Source organism: Hippocampus comes, unplaced genomic scaffold, assembly GCF_001891065.2.
Source record: "Hippocampus comes isolate QL1 unplaced genomic scaffold, H_comes_QL1_v1.1 scaffold86, whole genome shotgun sequence".
Lineage (NCBI taxonomy): Eukaryota > Metazoa > Chordata > Actinopteri > Syngnathiformes > Syngnathidae > Hippocampus > Hippocampus comes.
In genome coordinates, this window is record NW_017805882.1 from 3,247,341 (window position 1) to 3,264,468 (window position 17,128).

At 40.6% G+C, this 17,128-nt stretch overlaps 1 protein-coding gene across 1 annotated transcript in view; it reads right to left on the reverse strand.

The window, feature by feature from the left end:
- Positions 1-17,128, reverse strand: part of dnah6 (dynein, axonemal, heavy chain 6) — a 49,884-nt gene that overhangs the window by 32,406 nt on the left and 350 nt on the right. The window contains exons 2-39 of the mRNA XM_019889067.1: positions 16,880-16,944; positions 16,175-16,354; positions 15,280-15,636; positions 14,648-14,782; positions 14,447-14,527; positions 14,257-14,335; positions 14,096-14,168; positions 13,825-14,011; positions 13,643-13,744; positions 13,445-13,552; positions 13,277-13,357; positions 13,080-13,200; positions 12,804-12,955; positions 12,534-12,686; positions 12,158-12,406; positions 11,910-12,038; positions 11,553-11,666; positions 11,306-11,449; positions 10,999-11,154; positions 10,753-10,803; positions 10,439-10,531; positions 9,891-10,010; positions 9,290-9,470; positions 9,084-9,180; positions 8,710-8,935; positions 7,429-7,593; positions 6,759-6,869; positions 6,538-6,663; positions 6,192-6,347; positions 5,612-5,773; positions 3,982-4,119; positions 3,724-3,891; positions 3,415-3,563; positions 2,757-2,864; positions 1,221-1,347; positions 800-1,012; positions 496-717; positions 271-393 (exon numbers count right to left, since the gene is read on the reverse strand). Of these exons, the coding sequence (XP_019744626.1) occupies positions 271-393; positions 496-717; positions 800-1,012; positions 1,221-1,347; positions 2,757-2,864; positions 3,415-3,563; positions 3,724-3,891; positions 3,982-4,119; positions 5,612-5,773; positions 6,192-6,347; positions 6,538-6,663; positions 6,759-6,869; positions 7,429-7,593; positions 8,710-8,935; positions 9,084-9,180; positions 9,290-9,470; positions 9,891-10,010; positions 10,439-10,531; positions 10,753-10,803; positions 10,999-11,154; positions 11,306-11,449; positions 11,553-11,666; positions 11,910-12,038; positions 12,158-12,406; positions 12,534-12,686; positions 12,804-12,955; positions 13,080-13,200; positions 13,277-13,357; positions 13,445-13,552; positions 13,643-13,744; positions 13,825-14,011; positions 14,096-14,168; positions 14,257-14,335; positions 14,447-14,527; positions 14,648-14,782; positions 15,280-15,636; positions 16,175-16,354; positions 16,880-16,944 (5,402 nt within the window). The remainder of the gene's footprint in view (positions 1-270; positions 394-495; positions 718-799; positions 1,013-1,220; positions 1,348-2,756; positions 2,865-3,414; positions 3,564-3,723; positions 3,892-3,981; positions 4,120-5,611; positions 5,774-6,191; positions 6,348-6,537; positions 6,664-6,758; positions 6,870-7,428; positions 7,594-8,709; positions 8,936-9,083; positions 9,181-9,289; positions 9,471-9,890; positions 10,011-10,438; positions 10,532-10,752; positions 10,804-10,998; positions 11,155-11,305; positions 11,450-11,552; positions 11,667-11,909; positions 12,039-12,157; positions 12,407-12,533; positions 12,687-12,803; positions 12,956-13,079; positions 13,201-13,276; positions 13,358-13,444; positions 13,553-13,642; positions 13,745-13,824; positions 14,012-14,095; positions 14,169-14,256; positions 14,336-14,446; positions 14,528-14,647; positions 14,783-15,279; positions 15,637-16,174; positions 16,355-16,879; positions 16,945-17,128) is intronic.

The window sequence follows — 17,128 nt, forward strand, 5'->3', positions numbered from 1 at the left end:
CGTTGTTTCAGTAAATGTTTGCATTTTGCACATAGAAAACTGATCCATGATTCCATGTTGATGAGAGCATTAAAACGGGAAAAAATACGACAAAAAATATAAAAGGAAATTCAGAAACGATAAAAAATGTGTGAGGAATCACGATTAATTTTGAGTTAATTAGAGTTAATTCTGACATTTGCGTTTTTAATTCGATTGAATATTTTGATCGTTTGACAGCTCTAATATTTATATATATATATTTGCCAGAAATTTTGGACCCAATCCTACTTTTGCTCCGAGACCACTGAGCCATGTCTGGACATAGGGCATCCACTTGAGTTCATCTGGGTCAATGTAGACCATCCCACAGCGACTGACAGTGGCTGGAGAAGCCACAGCCAAATCCTGGACCTGAAAAAGAGGCATTTTAAAATGTCTCTGGTCATAATGATGGAAGAACAAACATGCATCAGACGGGTGCAGGTCAAAGTATGGTTCTGCAAAAGCTGTTACCTCAAAGACCATGTGTATAGATGGTGAAAGTTTGATCCGCTCACTGTTCGCCAGACAGAGCATCTTGTTGTCATCCAGCACAGTATTCATGTTCTCAATCCACAGGGCATCAACTGGCCCATCACAAATAACCCACTTGTGGTCATCGCTGGTGTCGTCAACGGCATCACGGACACTGAGTGCCATTAATCCATCACGCCATTCAAGGGTTAGCGTGTTCACCTAAGGCAGATTATTTTTGAAAAGCAAACAGAAAGTTGGTGAATGTGCCAAAAGGCCATGATGTTCCCACTGTTCATTGTACCTCTCCATAGAGTTCTCCCATTGTGACAGATTTGGGGTTGAGAACATAGGTCTTCACAGGCTGAAAAAAGGGGTTGTCATCCCTGTACTCGGAGTCATAAAGGGTATCCAGCGTATCTGCCAGGATGGTGTAAACTGTGGTTTTTCCACCACCGGTGGGTCCAACCAACATGACACCGTGACGGACTATCATGGTCTCATACAGTTGGATAACCTAGTGTTCAAGACACAGGGGCATAAGCGGCAAACACCGGTGCTATCCAGCCAGCAGTATGAATCGAAAGGGCTTGGGCCAGCTCATACAATACAAACCAATGACAAGTATACTGTTTAATCACTATTCATTGCCATCTGATTATAATTGTATTTCCTTCCAGGTTGAAAAAGAAACCGGTGTTGATAATTCCCTTTGACATTTGTACCTTATTAATCATGGTGGCCAGAGGCTGCAGGTTTCGCTTCACTATACAATCCACAATGGTTGAGTGCAGTACGCCATAGTCATGCTCAGGGATGGCCACGCCAGGGAACAGGTCAGACAGGATGCCACTAGAAGATTTGTATGCAAGTTAATGAATATATATATAGCTCATACAGAAAGTATTCAAAGTGCTTCACTTGTTTCACATTTTGTAATGTGACAGCATCATGCCCAAATGAACTTTTTCTCCTGTCAATATTTTTAGATTTTTTGCAAATAAAAACAAAATAAAAATAAATTATTAAAGGAGTATGCCATGAGCCTCAAAATGGAGCCCATATTCATCTTATTTTAACTGATCACCCTTAAGATGTTTTTACAGGATAACTCTTGGTCCACCTGAACTAAATTCCGTTGATTGGACATTGTTTGAAAAGACACACTACTGTCTATATAACAGCCCACAAGTGACAGTGCATGTTTGGTGGTTTGAATGGGTGTAATGCTAGTTTAAGAATATAATTCAGAGCATGTTTAGCTAGCATTGTCATTCACAAGTATTTTTCAGCATATACATTGCAGCTATAAGAATGCCATTTGAAGACAAGACAGGGACAAGGCAATTTTGAGAAAGGGACATTTTGTACAGTTGTCTGTAAATTCACTTATTGGTATTCCAAAAATATTCTTGAATACTGGGAAATACCACCCCACCCCCACTCGCTCTCTCTCTCTCTCTCTCACACACACACGCGCGCGCGCGCGCGCGCACACACACACACACACACACACACACACACACACACACACACACACACACACACACCGTTTATCATCTGGTATGGTGGTGGCAGCTTCATGCTGTGTGGATGTTTGGATGGACTGGGAGACTAGTCAGGAGTGGGGAAACAGTGAATGCAGCAATGTATGGATACATCCTGTATGAAAAAGAGCTCTAAAGTGTTCTTGAAATAATCCTGAGGCGACAGTTTCTCTTTTAGCAGGAGAATGACCTGGGGCACACTGCCAAGATGGCTTCAGGATAACTCTGTGACTGTTCTTGAGTGGCCCAGCCAGTACCAAGACTTGAATCTGATTGAACATCACCGCAGAGAACTGAAAACGGCTGCACGCAGAGCTTCGCCATTCAAACCTTGTGGAGCTTGAGGGGTGTTGCAAAGAAGACTTGGCAAAACTACCCAAAACTCAAGCAGGTGTGTGTGCCATCATATTAAAGAAAAAAAGACTTGAGACTGGAATTGCTGCCAAATGTGTATCACCAAAGTATTGAACAAAAGCTGTGACTGTGTCTTTTATTTTTGATAAATTTGCAGTAATTTAAAAAAGTTTCATTTGTTATCATTATGGGGCATTGTGGGTAGAATTTAGAAGAATAAAAATTATAGTAATTCCTTTTTGAAATCAGGATCTAACATAATAAAATGTAGAACAAAAGTGAAACACTGTATATTCGGCAATGGAAAGAAACACCTTTTATCCATTACAAAATATGAAATAAAACTAGTAGTACAATTACCCGAACAGGTCTGCATCATCTGTTAGGAATTTTGGCAGGTTGGAATCCCTAAGAGCTCGAATGAGAACCACATCCTCAATGAGATCAGGATTCTGTCGTTTCAAAGACCTGATGACAGATCATTAGATGATATGCACACGTGCACAACAAGCATGACTAGTTTCTGTAGCTTGCATGGCACCTCTTGACAGAAGGCAGCACTTTGACTAAAGGCACTCTATACATCAACGTATTATTATTATTATTTTAGTAATGCATAAATGCAAACCTAGATCAATTTTGTTATGTTTGTAAGGCGTTTGTACTTCTTCCAAAGACACTTAATTAGTATCATGGCATTGTTCATGTGATGTGTTCATGCAATCAAAAAAAAAAAAAAAACACAGATGTTATATACTACATGATGTCAGTCCCTTAAAATAATGCCCCAAGCCAAAGACAAAAAATATATATATTTTTTGCCTTAAGCATCTCCACAGGATGCTGGACACCTTTGCTAAAATCAGCTACATCCTTTGTAAAACAGATCGCTCATTTGTACCCTAAAATAAAATAATTCTTAAATCGAATCTAATCAGAATTTGGTTCAGTTTTCCGCGTTTTCTGAAAACAACCCGAGTCATTATTTTAGGAGGGTGACAATGTGTGATTCTCTGACCCTGCCATGACAAGAACAGATTTGACGGCTCTCATCCCAAAGTCGTAGTGGTCCTGCTGGGACAGCTGCTCAGAGCACAGCTTGTACATTTGGGTCATCTTCCTTGCTAAGGTTTTACTGGACTCAAATCCCTCTGAATATAAAATCACCTGCAATGAGAGAAAGTGGGATAAAAGTACAAACACAGGTACCGATGCCAAAATGCAGTTTAGCAAATGGTAGACAATGTGGGGTTATTTTGTATTCCACTGGAATGTTGTGAATAAGTAGCTCAACGTTGAAATCCGGCATAGACAGTAAAATTGTTACCTCAGCAATGAGTGCGTAGTTGGGCACCATCATAGCGACGGGCCTAAAGAGAGATTTAAGATTATCAGGTAGCTCTGATCTTCCAGCATAGCCTGGGTTCATGGTAATAAATGCTGCACAGGTCATCACCAGCTTGATTTCTCGGCCCTCAAATCGAAACTTTGTCATCTAAGAAAGAATGTCGTCACACGCTACTGAAATGATACTTGGTGCAAAAATATCTTGTTTGTGGTAGCATTTCTAAATATTTGTACATACCTTCGCAGCTTTAGCATTCCGGATGGTTATGAGCTGCTGCGCAATGACTGACAACACCTCAATATCGATTCGATTAAACTCATCAAAACAGCACCAAGCACCAGACTGAGCAAGTCCACTGAAGAAACGCCCCATCATCTGATGGAGAGATATTGAATAAGGGAGCGAAAATAATATCAACAATTGTTTTAGATGATTATCATAAATGATATTTTCATATTAGGGATGGCATCTGATGCATATTTCTACTGGCACTCCCCTTCCTCCTCATGTAGATGTTGAAACTCTAAATTGCCGTTCGGTCTAAATGCTTGCTGTAAAACCTGTGGAGCATCCTGAGCAGGAATATGTGAAGGTGGTTGGGAGTATACATCAAAACGGCAACTCTTGCATCTTCAAATGATATACAGGCAGAAACAATCCACTGATTTACAATTTTTCCTTTTATGTATTTTTCACTTTTTTTTTTTTTTTTACCGTTTTAATGGATGAGAGGCAATGACATCCACCAATCCGTTTTCTTTACTGCTCCTTGCACTTATTTGGGTCACGATTAAGCGAGACTCTATCGCATGTGTTTTTGGGTGAGATGCGGGGTACACCCTGGACTGGTCTCTTATTGGCCAACGAGGGAGTTGATATCGAAGAGGGGCTCCTATCTCAACATGTAATGTGATCTGAAAATGTGTTTTTAAACTATACATAGATTTTTTTTTTTTTTAATGACGGTGCTAATGACACAAATTTGTTTTTGTGGTGAGAAATTTGGCCAGTACTGTTGTCACCGTGGTGGGTTTTTTTTCCCAATAAAATCCAGATTATCATTCGTACTAATATGAATTGATTGTCAAAAAATGTGTTTACTGTCAATCAAACTGACAATTTAGGAATACGAAGACAGTATATGCCAGATAGTTTTGAAAAATTGTGTGTTGATGGCAATATGTGAATAGGTATTTGTCAATTGATGCCAATGTCAATTGATTATTTTAATAAACTCATAAATGAACACAGAAAGTAAGCATAATGTTGGCCTGACAACTAGAAGGGAAGGACGTTGTGGGAAAATCTAAAATACACAACAAAGTACAGCATTTGATAGTTCACTATGATAAAATGCAGCAAGGCATGAGACTTGATTGCTTTGGCAACGGTGCCATCAAACAGAGACAAGAGAGCTAACTGGTTTAGTTGTCTACTTGCAAAGGCGCTCCAAAACCATGTGATTGCAAATCTCTTGTATGCAGCCCTCTTGAATTCCCCATTCAAGCATGGCATCATGTCTCTAGTGCTTTGGAAATTGTGTTTAACTTTCCTGTGACTAGTACATCTCAGCCAGATCCCATTTGGCATTTATTCTTTACAACTGCACTTTAGTTGACCACTGGAATTGCTGGTAAGTGTGCTGACCACGATTTATAATTTTTTTGACTGTAGGAACTGTCCTGATTAATCTCGATTTTTCTCCAAGAGCCATTTTCTGAAAATGGTTCACAGAACTAAAAATAAGTATTCTTTTCATGTTAAATATAGAAGTCCTATTTCCTTCTCCTTTAAAATAAATCATATTTCAGAGGAAATGTTGACATTAGAAGGATAGCCAAATGCAATTACTGTCGCCACATTGCACCTTGTAGTCGAGTCCGTCAGAACAGTTGAAGACCACACACTGAATTGCCAAGGCTTTAGCCAAGTCCTTCGTAGTCTCAGTTTTCCCTGTCCCTGCAGGTCCAGCTGGAGCTCCTCCCAAGTCCAACTGGAGGGCTCCCATGAGACACAAGTAGCAACGATCCTGCATGTTAGTAAATGTCGGTCAGGTAAGTATCAAAAGGAAAGGCAACAAGTACAATGTGTGCCAAAATCAGTTATGTGCATTGAAACCATCGAGGCCCAGTTTAAAAAAAGTTTTGCTTTCACAATCACAATGTGGAGTAAACACAGAAACCATTTTTTTTTTAATTGCGGATATACTGAAATTCATTTTCGTGTGAAATACACTTCATCAGTTTCTAGCCTACATCCAGAGCAACTTGACAGTACAATGCTTGTTTGCAGTACATATATTTCAACTCCTTCGACTTACTTATTATTTAAGCTTTAACATGTCCAAAAACACTGTGGTGCAACAGTCAAACAGATCTACTGTATCAGCTCTTCGCCTTGTATTCCAATGTGGCAACATTTTTTTGTGCATGAGTCCATTATGTTACCGTAAGCGGAGTGATGACCAGCCGAGGACAGGCACCTAGGTATTCATAACCATAAATGTAAGTGGACAGGGCCATGCAGGCTATACAGTTGTCCAAGTCAAGATCCCAGTAGTAGCGTAATTGTCTTTGCCATTCAAAGTTAGTCCTGCAGTCCACCTAAGAAAGAATGGCTCAAGTTACCACTCATCCTGAGAAATTAAATGCTATGAAAAGCCACAGGCCATAAACGAAATGCGCACCAAGCCAAATCTCAAAAATATGATGCTTGATCGCGTGTGTGTGTGTGTGTGTGTGTGTGTGTGTGTGTGTGTGTGTGTGTGTGTGTGTGTGTGCCACAGTACTCCACCTTCTGTCCAACTAAATCTGTCACAATATCACGGGCATGCACATCAATAGTGATGAGGGCGGTGATGATATTGCGGTGTAATGTCGGTAGTTTGCCTCTGACCAAAGCGGCGAGAGCATTTAACCTCTGAAAAATACAAGAGCACTCAATACCGAATGAGCATAATTTGTTTTCAACTCTTTAAATACTGTACTCAGGAAAAAGTAACAACTGCAGTTTACATCAAAGTTGGTGTATTCAAATTTCTGCAAGGCTGCAAAGTGGTCATGATTTCCCTCCAAACAATCTTCCATATCCCTGCACCACATCATTTGTGAAATAGTCAACACCACCTGATGGGGGGGAAAAAAAAGAACAAGAACTTTTGCAAACAAATGAGAGGTGGTAAAGGATGACAAACACAGAGAGGAGAGTAAGATTGAGAAAGAGGTGTGCATTGTCACTGCCAAGGACACAAACTGAAATGATCGACATCATATTAGGTATGAAGTAAATAAGTGTCACAGAATGTGGGCTCTGCAAATCATGGTGTATCCAAGGAAACAAGGATACACCCAAGAGGACTAAAGGTATGAAGGAAAGTGAATAACCACAGAAAACAACTTTTCACAATCCAGATATCAGATTAAAATGCCACATTTGGAGGATTAACAATAGAACCGTTTTATTTACTTTATTTATTTTATGAAACCTACACATAACGTCAAATGCTTGTTGTATTCACTTCCATTACTGAAGCAAATGTTTGTTTGTTTGAAAGTATGCCTGATCAATATCTAACTTTTCTGAAGGGCCCAGTGAGTCGGCTCAAGTTTGGGTATAACGAAAAGTGTCGTAATGGAAAACACTGTAAATACATATCTATGTGGGTGAGAGTGTGTGCGTGTTTACCTGGGAAGGATACCCAGACACCACCCATTCCTCTCTTGACGTTATTTGGTAGTCTGCTATGGAAGCCTTGCTGAGCTGTCGCAGTGAGTTGAACATGGCCTCCTCCACCTTGCACAGCCAATCTTCCACATTTCCTCTTGCTTTCAGGCCTTTTGTTAAACCCACCTACACTTGCACACAAACGGACAATATCAATTGGTAAACAGTGACGTATCAGACCTGACCATTCTATACATGTATTTGTTGACGTGCTCAAAGGCCCTTGTAATCAACGCTGAAATTCACTATATTTTACATTGTTCTGTATGGACCTGAGAAATTGCCTTCCGACTATAGTGCCATAAAAAATATTTTCCCTCTTCTCAGTTTTTTTTTAATTTGGGCTCAGTTTCCCCACTGCAATGTTTAAGACCACCGAACAAATACAAATATCAAGCAAAGATAACTAAAATACCGTCAACATAAAATGTAGTTTTATTAGTGATTTTATTCAGTTAAAAAAAACAATAAATTCAAAGCTACCTGTGTGGAAAAAAGTATTTGCAACAAATATTTATCTCTGTTGAAATAGGAATTTAGGAATTTGTTTGAATGAATTAAAGTGGGGACACTGCGAAAAAATAAGAATTGGAGAAGAGGGGATTGTACTGGCCTGAGAAATGGTTTTTCTCCATTCTTACAGAAAGTGAGTTGTGATTATCCTGCAAGGTTCAGGACAGCTCACATTATGAAAGCACTATGCCGACAACATAGTGCAGAAAGTACCAAGAGGAGTATTTCAGGAAATAACTTGTGCAGAAAACATTATATTTTTAGGACAAAGTAAATGGCTTGAGGTCGTGAGGACTTAGACGAGTCTTTCTCGAGCCGGCTTAGGAAAATTCTTGTCTCCCCCGGTTAATGCGTGAGAGCGGGCGAGTGATAGGTGGAGTTTTAACTCTTTGAATGGAGAGTTGGCCGGTACTTTCCTGATAGTCCTATAGGTAAGCGGGATCTGACGATATATAATTAGTCAGTCATGGAAAAGAAGCCTGACGATTTTAGATGAACTAAAAAAATATTGGATTTTTCTTCACATTCTTAGGGGGGATAAAAGTTGGAGGTTTCTGAACCATGCTTAAGGACACATTGATAGTGCTCGAAAAGCAAATTAACATGTCAATTCAGCCAATTTGGCCCCCCCCCCACAACTACAACTAGTATTAAACTTTCCCCTCCTTAAATCACGAAGCCAAAAATCAGACTGACAGGGTTCAAAGCTTCAACATAACCACAGCTGACCTTCTCTCCTTCAGGGGAAACCATATTCAAGATGTCCTTAGTGTAGACCTTCTCCTGTTCTCCAGGCTCCAGTGTAGGTGCACCGGTAGTTGGCTGTTCAGACACCAAGGCAAACTCAAGGTGTGTAATTGCATCAAAACATTTTCTCAGGTGGGGTTGCACTGCCTGGGGGTTCCTTGTTTGTGCCAAAATCTTAAGCAATTCATCATTTGATAAGAAGTAGAATCTGTAAAGAAGAGAGGAAACATTGCAAAATATGCAACACATCAGTCGTTCTCATAAATGAAAGATTTAAAGCATAAGTCATATTACATTAAGCGCAAAGACTGTACATAGTATTGTGAATTATTGCATTAAACCAAAAATGAGCATACCTGGGGAATATAACTCTTTTGGACTCCAAGTAGTCTTCAAGGCACTTTTGTATCTTGTCCAACAGAACATTATTTTCTTGAAATGTTTCCAAAAGATCTGTGTCGGATGATGTAAACTTTGAGGGTGTAACACCATTTTGTAAATGTAGATCTCTCAAGTGCATGGCACTGTCATTTCCCCAATGTGTTAACCTACGGCTACCTACCAGGCTGCGTGGCCGCTTTGAGTGCATTGGGCATCTTTTTGACCTTCGCCATGATGGCCTTCCATGACTTGTCCACTTTGAGAAACATTTTGGACTCGGCAGGAAGCTGCCTCTTAATGTCTGGGGCCAAGAAAATACTTTCCAAATACAACCAGTTTCGTTGGCACGTCAGCCACTCGTCCTGGGAGGGGGAAGAGGATGTAGATATGAGCTCTTTGTTTGCTGTCAAAATAGATGGGGGTTTGTTTCCTCCTCGGTCCTATTCCTGTTCATGTAATGCAATGGATCATTCAAAGACTACAAACCACTGGCATCAGGAGGAACACTCGTACCTCCAAAATCATCATTATTTAGGAGACCAAAAATAATGGCAAGTGGATTCAACCTTTAAGATTGCATCGGCGTCACAGAAAGCGAAACATTTTCATAAGCTCGTGGCCTTTTAATTTTTTTTTTGGAAACTACTCGAGAACACAACTATGCCACAATACTGTATGTGTATCTCCATGGATGGAAAAACAAATCTCTTTTTTAAGCTTCATGAAGACAGAAAAAAACAAAAGAGTAGCGCATTTGCCTCAGTTTTTTTCAATGCCTTTACCAGAGTTTGGTTGAAGCGGGTCAGTCTCATCAGGAGTTTGTCCACCCTGGCTTTGATGGGAGCAACATAACGAGAAGATGCTGCTGTGCCCACATTGATAATGCTGTCATCCAAGAGCACCTCAACAAGAAAAAAAAATAAAAAATACAATAAAAACTGTCAAAATGTCACGACATTTCTCCATACATCCATTATCTGAACCGCTTTATCCTCACGAGGGTCGCGAGTGTGCTGGGGCCTATCCCAGCCGTCCTCGGGCAATAGAGACACCTTGAACCATTTGCCAGCCAATTGCAGGGCATACAGAGACAAACAAACATCCACACTCACACTCACACAATTTTAGAGTGTTCCATTAACCTGCCATGCATGTTTTTGGTATATAGGAGGAAGCTGGAGTACCCAGAGAAAACCCACACGGGCACGGGGAGAACATGCAAACTCCACACAGGAAGGCAGGAGCCGGAATCGAGCCCCGCACCTCTGCACTTCCCTCCCTCACAACATATTTTATATAATTTATTGGAGAATGTGCCCTTCATGTTTACTTGGATATCATCTGTGCCTCCCAAGATGAAGACCTCTTTGGAGTCACCATGTTGCAAAAGAGTGAAAGTGGTGGTCCACCACACGTCCTCCACCTGCAGTGTGATCAAAACATGCCTCATGTCAAGGGGACATTTTTCAAGGACCGATGAATCCAAATCATAACCCAGAAAATATTCATGAATAAACACCATCACCCCAGCTCCAGAGAGAAATGGAATTAAGAGATTAAAGATAGATCAAATCCAAAAGAAGAAGAAAGGTGGCAAACACCTAAGAAGACAAACGACATAAATGGAGTCCTCTTTTCACCAACCTTATTGATAATAGTCTCCACTGATGCCTCTCCTGAGGCCTGCGCTGACACCTAAAATTCATAAAGTGTATTCCTTCACTGTGCATCAGTTATATATTAAACACTGAAAAATCAATAGTAAAATACTGTATACAATTTTGAAACAGTCCAGTCTGGATAGTTTAGATATAAAGATATGCCGATGTCCTATAATATACCGAAAGACAAAATGTTAAGGTTTAACAATTAAGAGGAGTTAGGGGAGACCTCCTGTATCTCTGTGCCATAGGAGAATACGTTGAACTCCTCCATAAAAGCCACAGTGAGCTGCTCCACATTCAATGAACTCCCCACAACAGCTTCCAGGGTCCTCCAGTGCTCTGGTTTCATACATGGGTTACGTAAATCTGTGATCACAGGCACCTGAACAGAAACATGGACATGACAATCATCAGGGGAATAATCGGCTCACCATTCATCAACAGGAAGCGCTCCATGATAAAAGAACTTAACAGTGTAATGGTGTAGTTTCGTTGGAAGACATTACAATGACGGTTGCTTTGAACACACCCACCCTCTGTTTCATAAGTTCAACTTTCTCTTTGAGACACGGCACTACATTGTTCCGTGGCAAGCCTTTCTCCATTTGGTTGATATACTTGGTGTACTTGTTGACATGTGAGTTCAACTGTTCCAGGTCCAATTTCTCAAGCATTGTCTGAAGATGCAAAGACAGACAAATAAATGAAGATTAATGGAGAGACATGAAGTTGCATTTTAAGTATCTTCACCATGCCGGACATATTTTGGGAGTGCCTCACCTGCCGCCATCCATCTTGTAATAAGTCCCATTCTACCATCGAGTCCCAAAGAAGCCTCTTCAGCCTAAACTCTGCTTTCAGGTCATCCAGGTCATCAAATTTGGTTACCTCCAACTAAATTCAAAAGAGTATTCGCAGAAGAATGGTATTGAGTTGGTTGGAATGGTTGCTGGATAGAATTTACTGACATGACTTGTGCAGTTATTATTACTCCACACAAAGCTGAAAGAAATTTTAAAAAGCCAAAACGTCTTGGAAAGTTTCAAAAGGCAAAAATTTGTTAAGTATTAAAAAAATAACTAACATTAGATTAGGGGAAAAAATATTTTCAGATGTTTTCCTGAATGAGCGAATCACCTTGAATTGTTTCTGGTAAGAAATATATGCTGAGGCCTGGGCTTGCAGCTCATCTATGGAAATCTGAAGCTCCCCAAGCAGAATACGCACTTGGGAAAGATCCGCAGTGACTTCGAGAATTTGTGGATCCTGCGTGTACACCCATGACATCAACGCATCAGGGAATCCCATCCGCATCCACGTGGTAAAGCAACTCACAGACACTCAACATGATATATTTGAAGACAAACTCTCATTCCTCACCACACCTGTGATTGTTCCTTGATTTTCTTGACTTTTTGGTTCAGATCTTTTATGTCTACCTGCAGAGACTTGGAAAACTTTTCCATCATTTTGAACCTGTCAAACATGGCATCATTGATCATGTTGTGTAATGAGTTCATGTAAGGCTCCATGGAGGCAAAGGCAACGTCGTCAGCGGTGACGGGAAGTGAGGATTGGTTGATCAGATTGTACATCTGACACACGGTTTCCTGTTCCTGCTCCAGCACTTTCATCTGGGAAGAGAACAGGTACAGCATATGACGCCAGAGGATAAAAGCAATGTTTTCTTGTGATGCTCTTTTTAAATCCGTATTTTCTCGTAAGATGTTCATCAGCATTTACATCGGATACAAATCGTACCCGTTCTGGTATCTCATCAAGGAAAGTGAGGTAGCTGGCTAACTCGGTTGTCGTAGTGGGGCTGAGTTCTAGCTTAAATTGAGCTTCCCCAGCTTCTGCCATGACAGCTTTTAGCTTCCGCTTGGCCTGCTGCGTCAGTATCTCATTAATGACCTATAAAAAGGAGCAAAAAGTTACGATTACACCATTGCCCCTTTCAACGACAATTAAACTGTACTTTACACTTGTCTTTGTGTTTGCGTGCCCGCTATGTTTGTGCGACGATTTGACCTTTAGACAACGGAGTGGAGAAGAGATGAGCTTCTCTTTCATCTCCGTTTTGTCCACAAGGAGGAGGCCAAGATGTCTCTGTGGCTGGAGAGCCACAGCTTCTTCATGCTCATTGTGGTACAAGTCCAGCGATGTTCTAAAAAATTCCAAACCTGTTCAGCAAAGTACGGCAAACACTCAACAGTCGAATAAAGTCTTGAAAGGAAAGGTCTGAGCCCAGGATGAAAACTTCTCATGTTGGGTGACAATCATGTACTCTATACAGTAAGCCCGTACCGTGATCTATCTGTCGTAGAGCATTCAAATCTAGACTTTCGTTCTCCTTGTAATACAGCTGAAAACGCTCAAACATGCGCGAGCAGACTTGTGCGGCTTTGAATGTGAACTGCAGTGATTCCTAAGGGGCAAACAGACAAAATCTGGATCATCTGGAGTGTCACTTCCAACAGGAACTAGCGTGAATTGGAACTGACCTTAATTTTTTGACAGATACTTTGAATGTATCCATCATTTTCAATGACCGATTCCAAACTGGGAGCATCTTGATATTGACTCTTAAAAGTTAACGGACAGACATTAAATTACACAGTTGTATCGAACATACAGTATTTTCAAAACCACAACTAGTGTTATTGGTCTACCTGAAAAGACTCGTGGCTTAACAGTAAAACTAAATCTGGATCTGCTGATAGTGTTTCAACAGACAACACGGTCTTCTGGAACTTCCCAATGATTTCTGCTACAGTCTCCTGTGAGAAAGAAAAAAATACCCATTAATTTGGCTTTGGAGTTTAGTATCAATTGGTATGAAATGGTTGCTGAATCAGTCTTTCTTGAACCTGAAAGTTCTTTTCAGAGGGTCTGTAGGACAGCTCACTTGTGTCTAAAATCAGTTCACTGATCAACATTGGTTTACTCTGGGAAGATTCTGACTCCGCAGCCTATTAAGACACAAATGCAACAAACCTTTTACTTCTAAAAAACTGTGTAAAAAGGTAGTGGTAGAGAGGCAACACCCTACCTTTCGATCCACCTTTTCCTCAGTCGGGTTGACAGCAGTCTCCAGCTGCTGGCCCCACGTTTGAATGATTTCATGGCTGGGCGTTTGACTAACCTGCTCTTTGAACGCAGCCAGCAGCTTGTCCACTGCACTCACAAATAACGTGTGCATGGTGTTGACCACAAAATAGTCAAGAAGTCGGATGAAGCTGTGTGGGTGCAAGATGCGGGAGGGAGGGATTGAGTTTGTGCGAGACATTTAATGGAAACAAAAACGAAACAAGGAACCCTACCAGTTGAGGCGCTGACAGAAGAAGCCCTTGTTAATACCCAATAGAACTTGGATTTCACTCAGCTTGTCGCTATCTGTCACAAACAGATAAATGGCTAAAAAAAACCCATCTCTCTCTAAATCTGGGCAAAAAAATCTTAGGACAATAAAAAATGCACACACGATCTGACAGGAAGGTGCTACAGGAACACAGTGTCACTTCCTTTACCAGGTCTTGGAAGTTTTGCAGGTCAATCAGTGCCTAATTAAAGCAAACCATTAAGTATCTGTCACAAACAGATAAATGGCTAAAAAAAACCCATCTCTCTCTAAATCTGGGCAAAAAAAATCTTAGGACAATAAAAATGCACACACGATCTGACAGGAAGGTGCTACAGGAACACAGTGTCACTTCCTTTACCAGGTCTTGGAAGTTTTGCAGGTCAATCAGTGCCTAATTAAAGCAAACCATTAAGATAGAAGATTGTGTGTGGGGGGGGGGGGAACAAACACAAATCATATCGGTCACTTAAAAACACACTAAACTCGTGTGTTCACGAATAAACAACGGTACCTCTTCTACTTGTGTGAACTGAGCTTCATGAAATTCCTGGAGAGTATATGTGTGCTTTTTCTCAATATGACACAAGTTTGTGGTTCTGATTTGGTAACACATTTTCCAGACGTCTGACAGTGCCGTGCTTAGATCCTAAAGAGACAGGGGACAAGGTTTAATGATATTAGAGTATATAAAACTTTCGGCACATTTTCAAGCACCTTTGCATCGAGTGACGAGAAAAAGTAAGTAAACCTGTAGAATTTGATGGATTTCTGAATAGATTTACCAAATACTGTGAGCTGATCATCAGTGTGTGTGTATATTATATTTTATATATATATATAGTTATTTATATAGCGCTTTTCCAACAGCTGCAGCTGCAACAAAGCACTTTCCAGAACACATGAGATAAAGCATTGACAATTATACCAGGATATCAAACCAACAAAATGAAGATATAAATGATATAAGAATGTCTGTATTATTTTTGACATATTACGTCTCGTTAGCCATGACGTTCATGAAGATCAGATCACGATGACAAATGTATTCAAAATAATCCATTAAATTCCAAGAGGAAGTCATTCTTTTTCTTGCCGCTGTATTTTTAAAGAACAAGGCAGAACAGAGAGATTTTCTCTACTTACCGGGTTGATCATGAACAAATTCTCTTTGAGAGCCATTTGAGCCACGTGCATCTTCTTGGCACAGACTTTTTTATGCCAGATATAGAAAGGTTTGAATAATTTGAAGCGAGCAAAGAAGGGGATGAGAACCAGCTTGCGGTGGAGTTGATATTCCTCCTCAAACCGCTCAAGGCTGACAAAGTCGAAGTTTTCTCGACAAGTCGACAATACGCCGTCTTTGCTAACCATCGTGTAGTCATCCTTGCTGTGCTCAAAAATTCGGACTTCAGAGGGGGTTTCCAAGTTTGCATCTTTCTTAAGGGAAAAGGGTCTTTTTGCAGGACAAGAGGTTGACGCTCCATTTAGGGAGAATTGATCCTACAAGAGCGAAGAGAACAAATACACTTCCATCCATTATTATTGGCACCTCCAGTTAAGATGCCTTATTTAGCTTCTAATAAATGCTGCCTTTTTTCTCAATAATATAGGCTCAACATTTTAAAAAAGGAGGAAAATCCAACCTTTTATTCAAGTGCATTTATTAATTGGGGAAAAAAAACAACACTGCTGTACGCTACTGTAAAAACTGACATTTCTTATGGGCCTTGATATGGAATTTGTCCATGGTAGTCACGTTACAGCTGTGACAGCCAGGAATTGCCCAATTTTGGGAAAGGCGTGTGAAGTTTATGACTCAATCCTCCTTTCTGCCACCTTGTTGTGTTGAAATCAAACCAAGTATTTTCTCACACAATTAATCGGATGAAAGCTCACAAACTGTGCAGTTGCAGCATCATCCCTAGAGTCAGTGGAAAAGGCCAAGATGGTCACATGCCAAATCTACTCCTCCTACTGCAATTTTGAGGGATCTTTGTCACAGTGATTGTTTGTCATATTCTACCTCACACTCACTGACCTTGGTGCGGCATTGCAGTGGAGGCAGTTTGACATGCGATGGCACGCTGCGCTTCTGCTGTGGCTCTTTTTCTTGGGCTAAAGGCACCTGAGAATGCCAGCCTGGGAAATACCTCCTTTCCTGGGATTTTACGTGCTCCTCAATTGGCAATTTCCGTTTCACACGTCTCTTCAGCAAAGCCTACATTATGGGGCAAAAAAAATTGACATCAGCAAACAATAATTTGTATAACAACAGTAAAGACGGGCCCAGAATCAAAATTACATTAATTCATCAATTCTCTGCTGATCCTATAAGGTCACAGGTGAGCTGGAGCCTATCCTAGATGACTTTGGGCGAGAGGCGGCGTACCCCCTGAACTGGTTGCCAAGCCACCACAGTGCAGAAACAGACAAAACAACCGTTCACACTCATATTCATACCTATGGACAATTTAGTGTCTTCAATTAATCTTCAAGTATGTTTTTAGAAAGTTGAAGGAAGAGAAGTACCTGGAGAAAACCCACACAAGCACGCGGAGAACATGCAAAGTACCAACAGGAAGGCCAGAGCCTCGATTTGAACACACACTCTGGGAGGCAGACATGCTAACCACCGGGGCAGCATGCCTCCAAGTTACAACCATTGAAATTAATTTAATGGAATAAATGCTCACTGGAAATGATGATATAGTTTCACTTGACTCATGATATCGTTTCCTCATACCTGTGTGCCTTTCTCATGAAGTGGAGGTAACATGGTGGGGCTTTGCTGCTGTGGGACCTCGAGCTCTGAAATAAAATGTCAAGTGGGCATGAGATAAATTATGGATGCGTAGTGTCAAAATCAGGAATACTGAAATCCCACTTGTGGGTAATGCTATCACTCACAATCAAGATACGCAACATGACTATAAAAGTACAGTTAAAAAACACTTGCATTCTCATTAAGTACACATACAGTATTTGCAATATG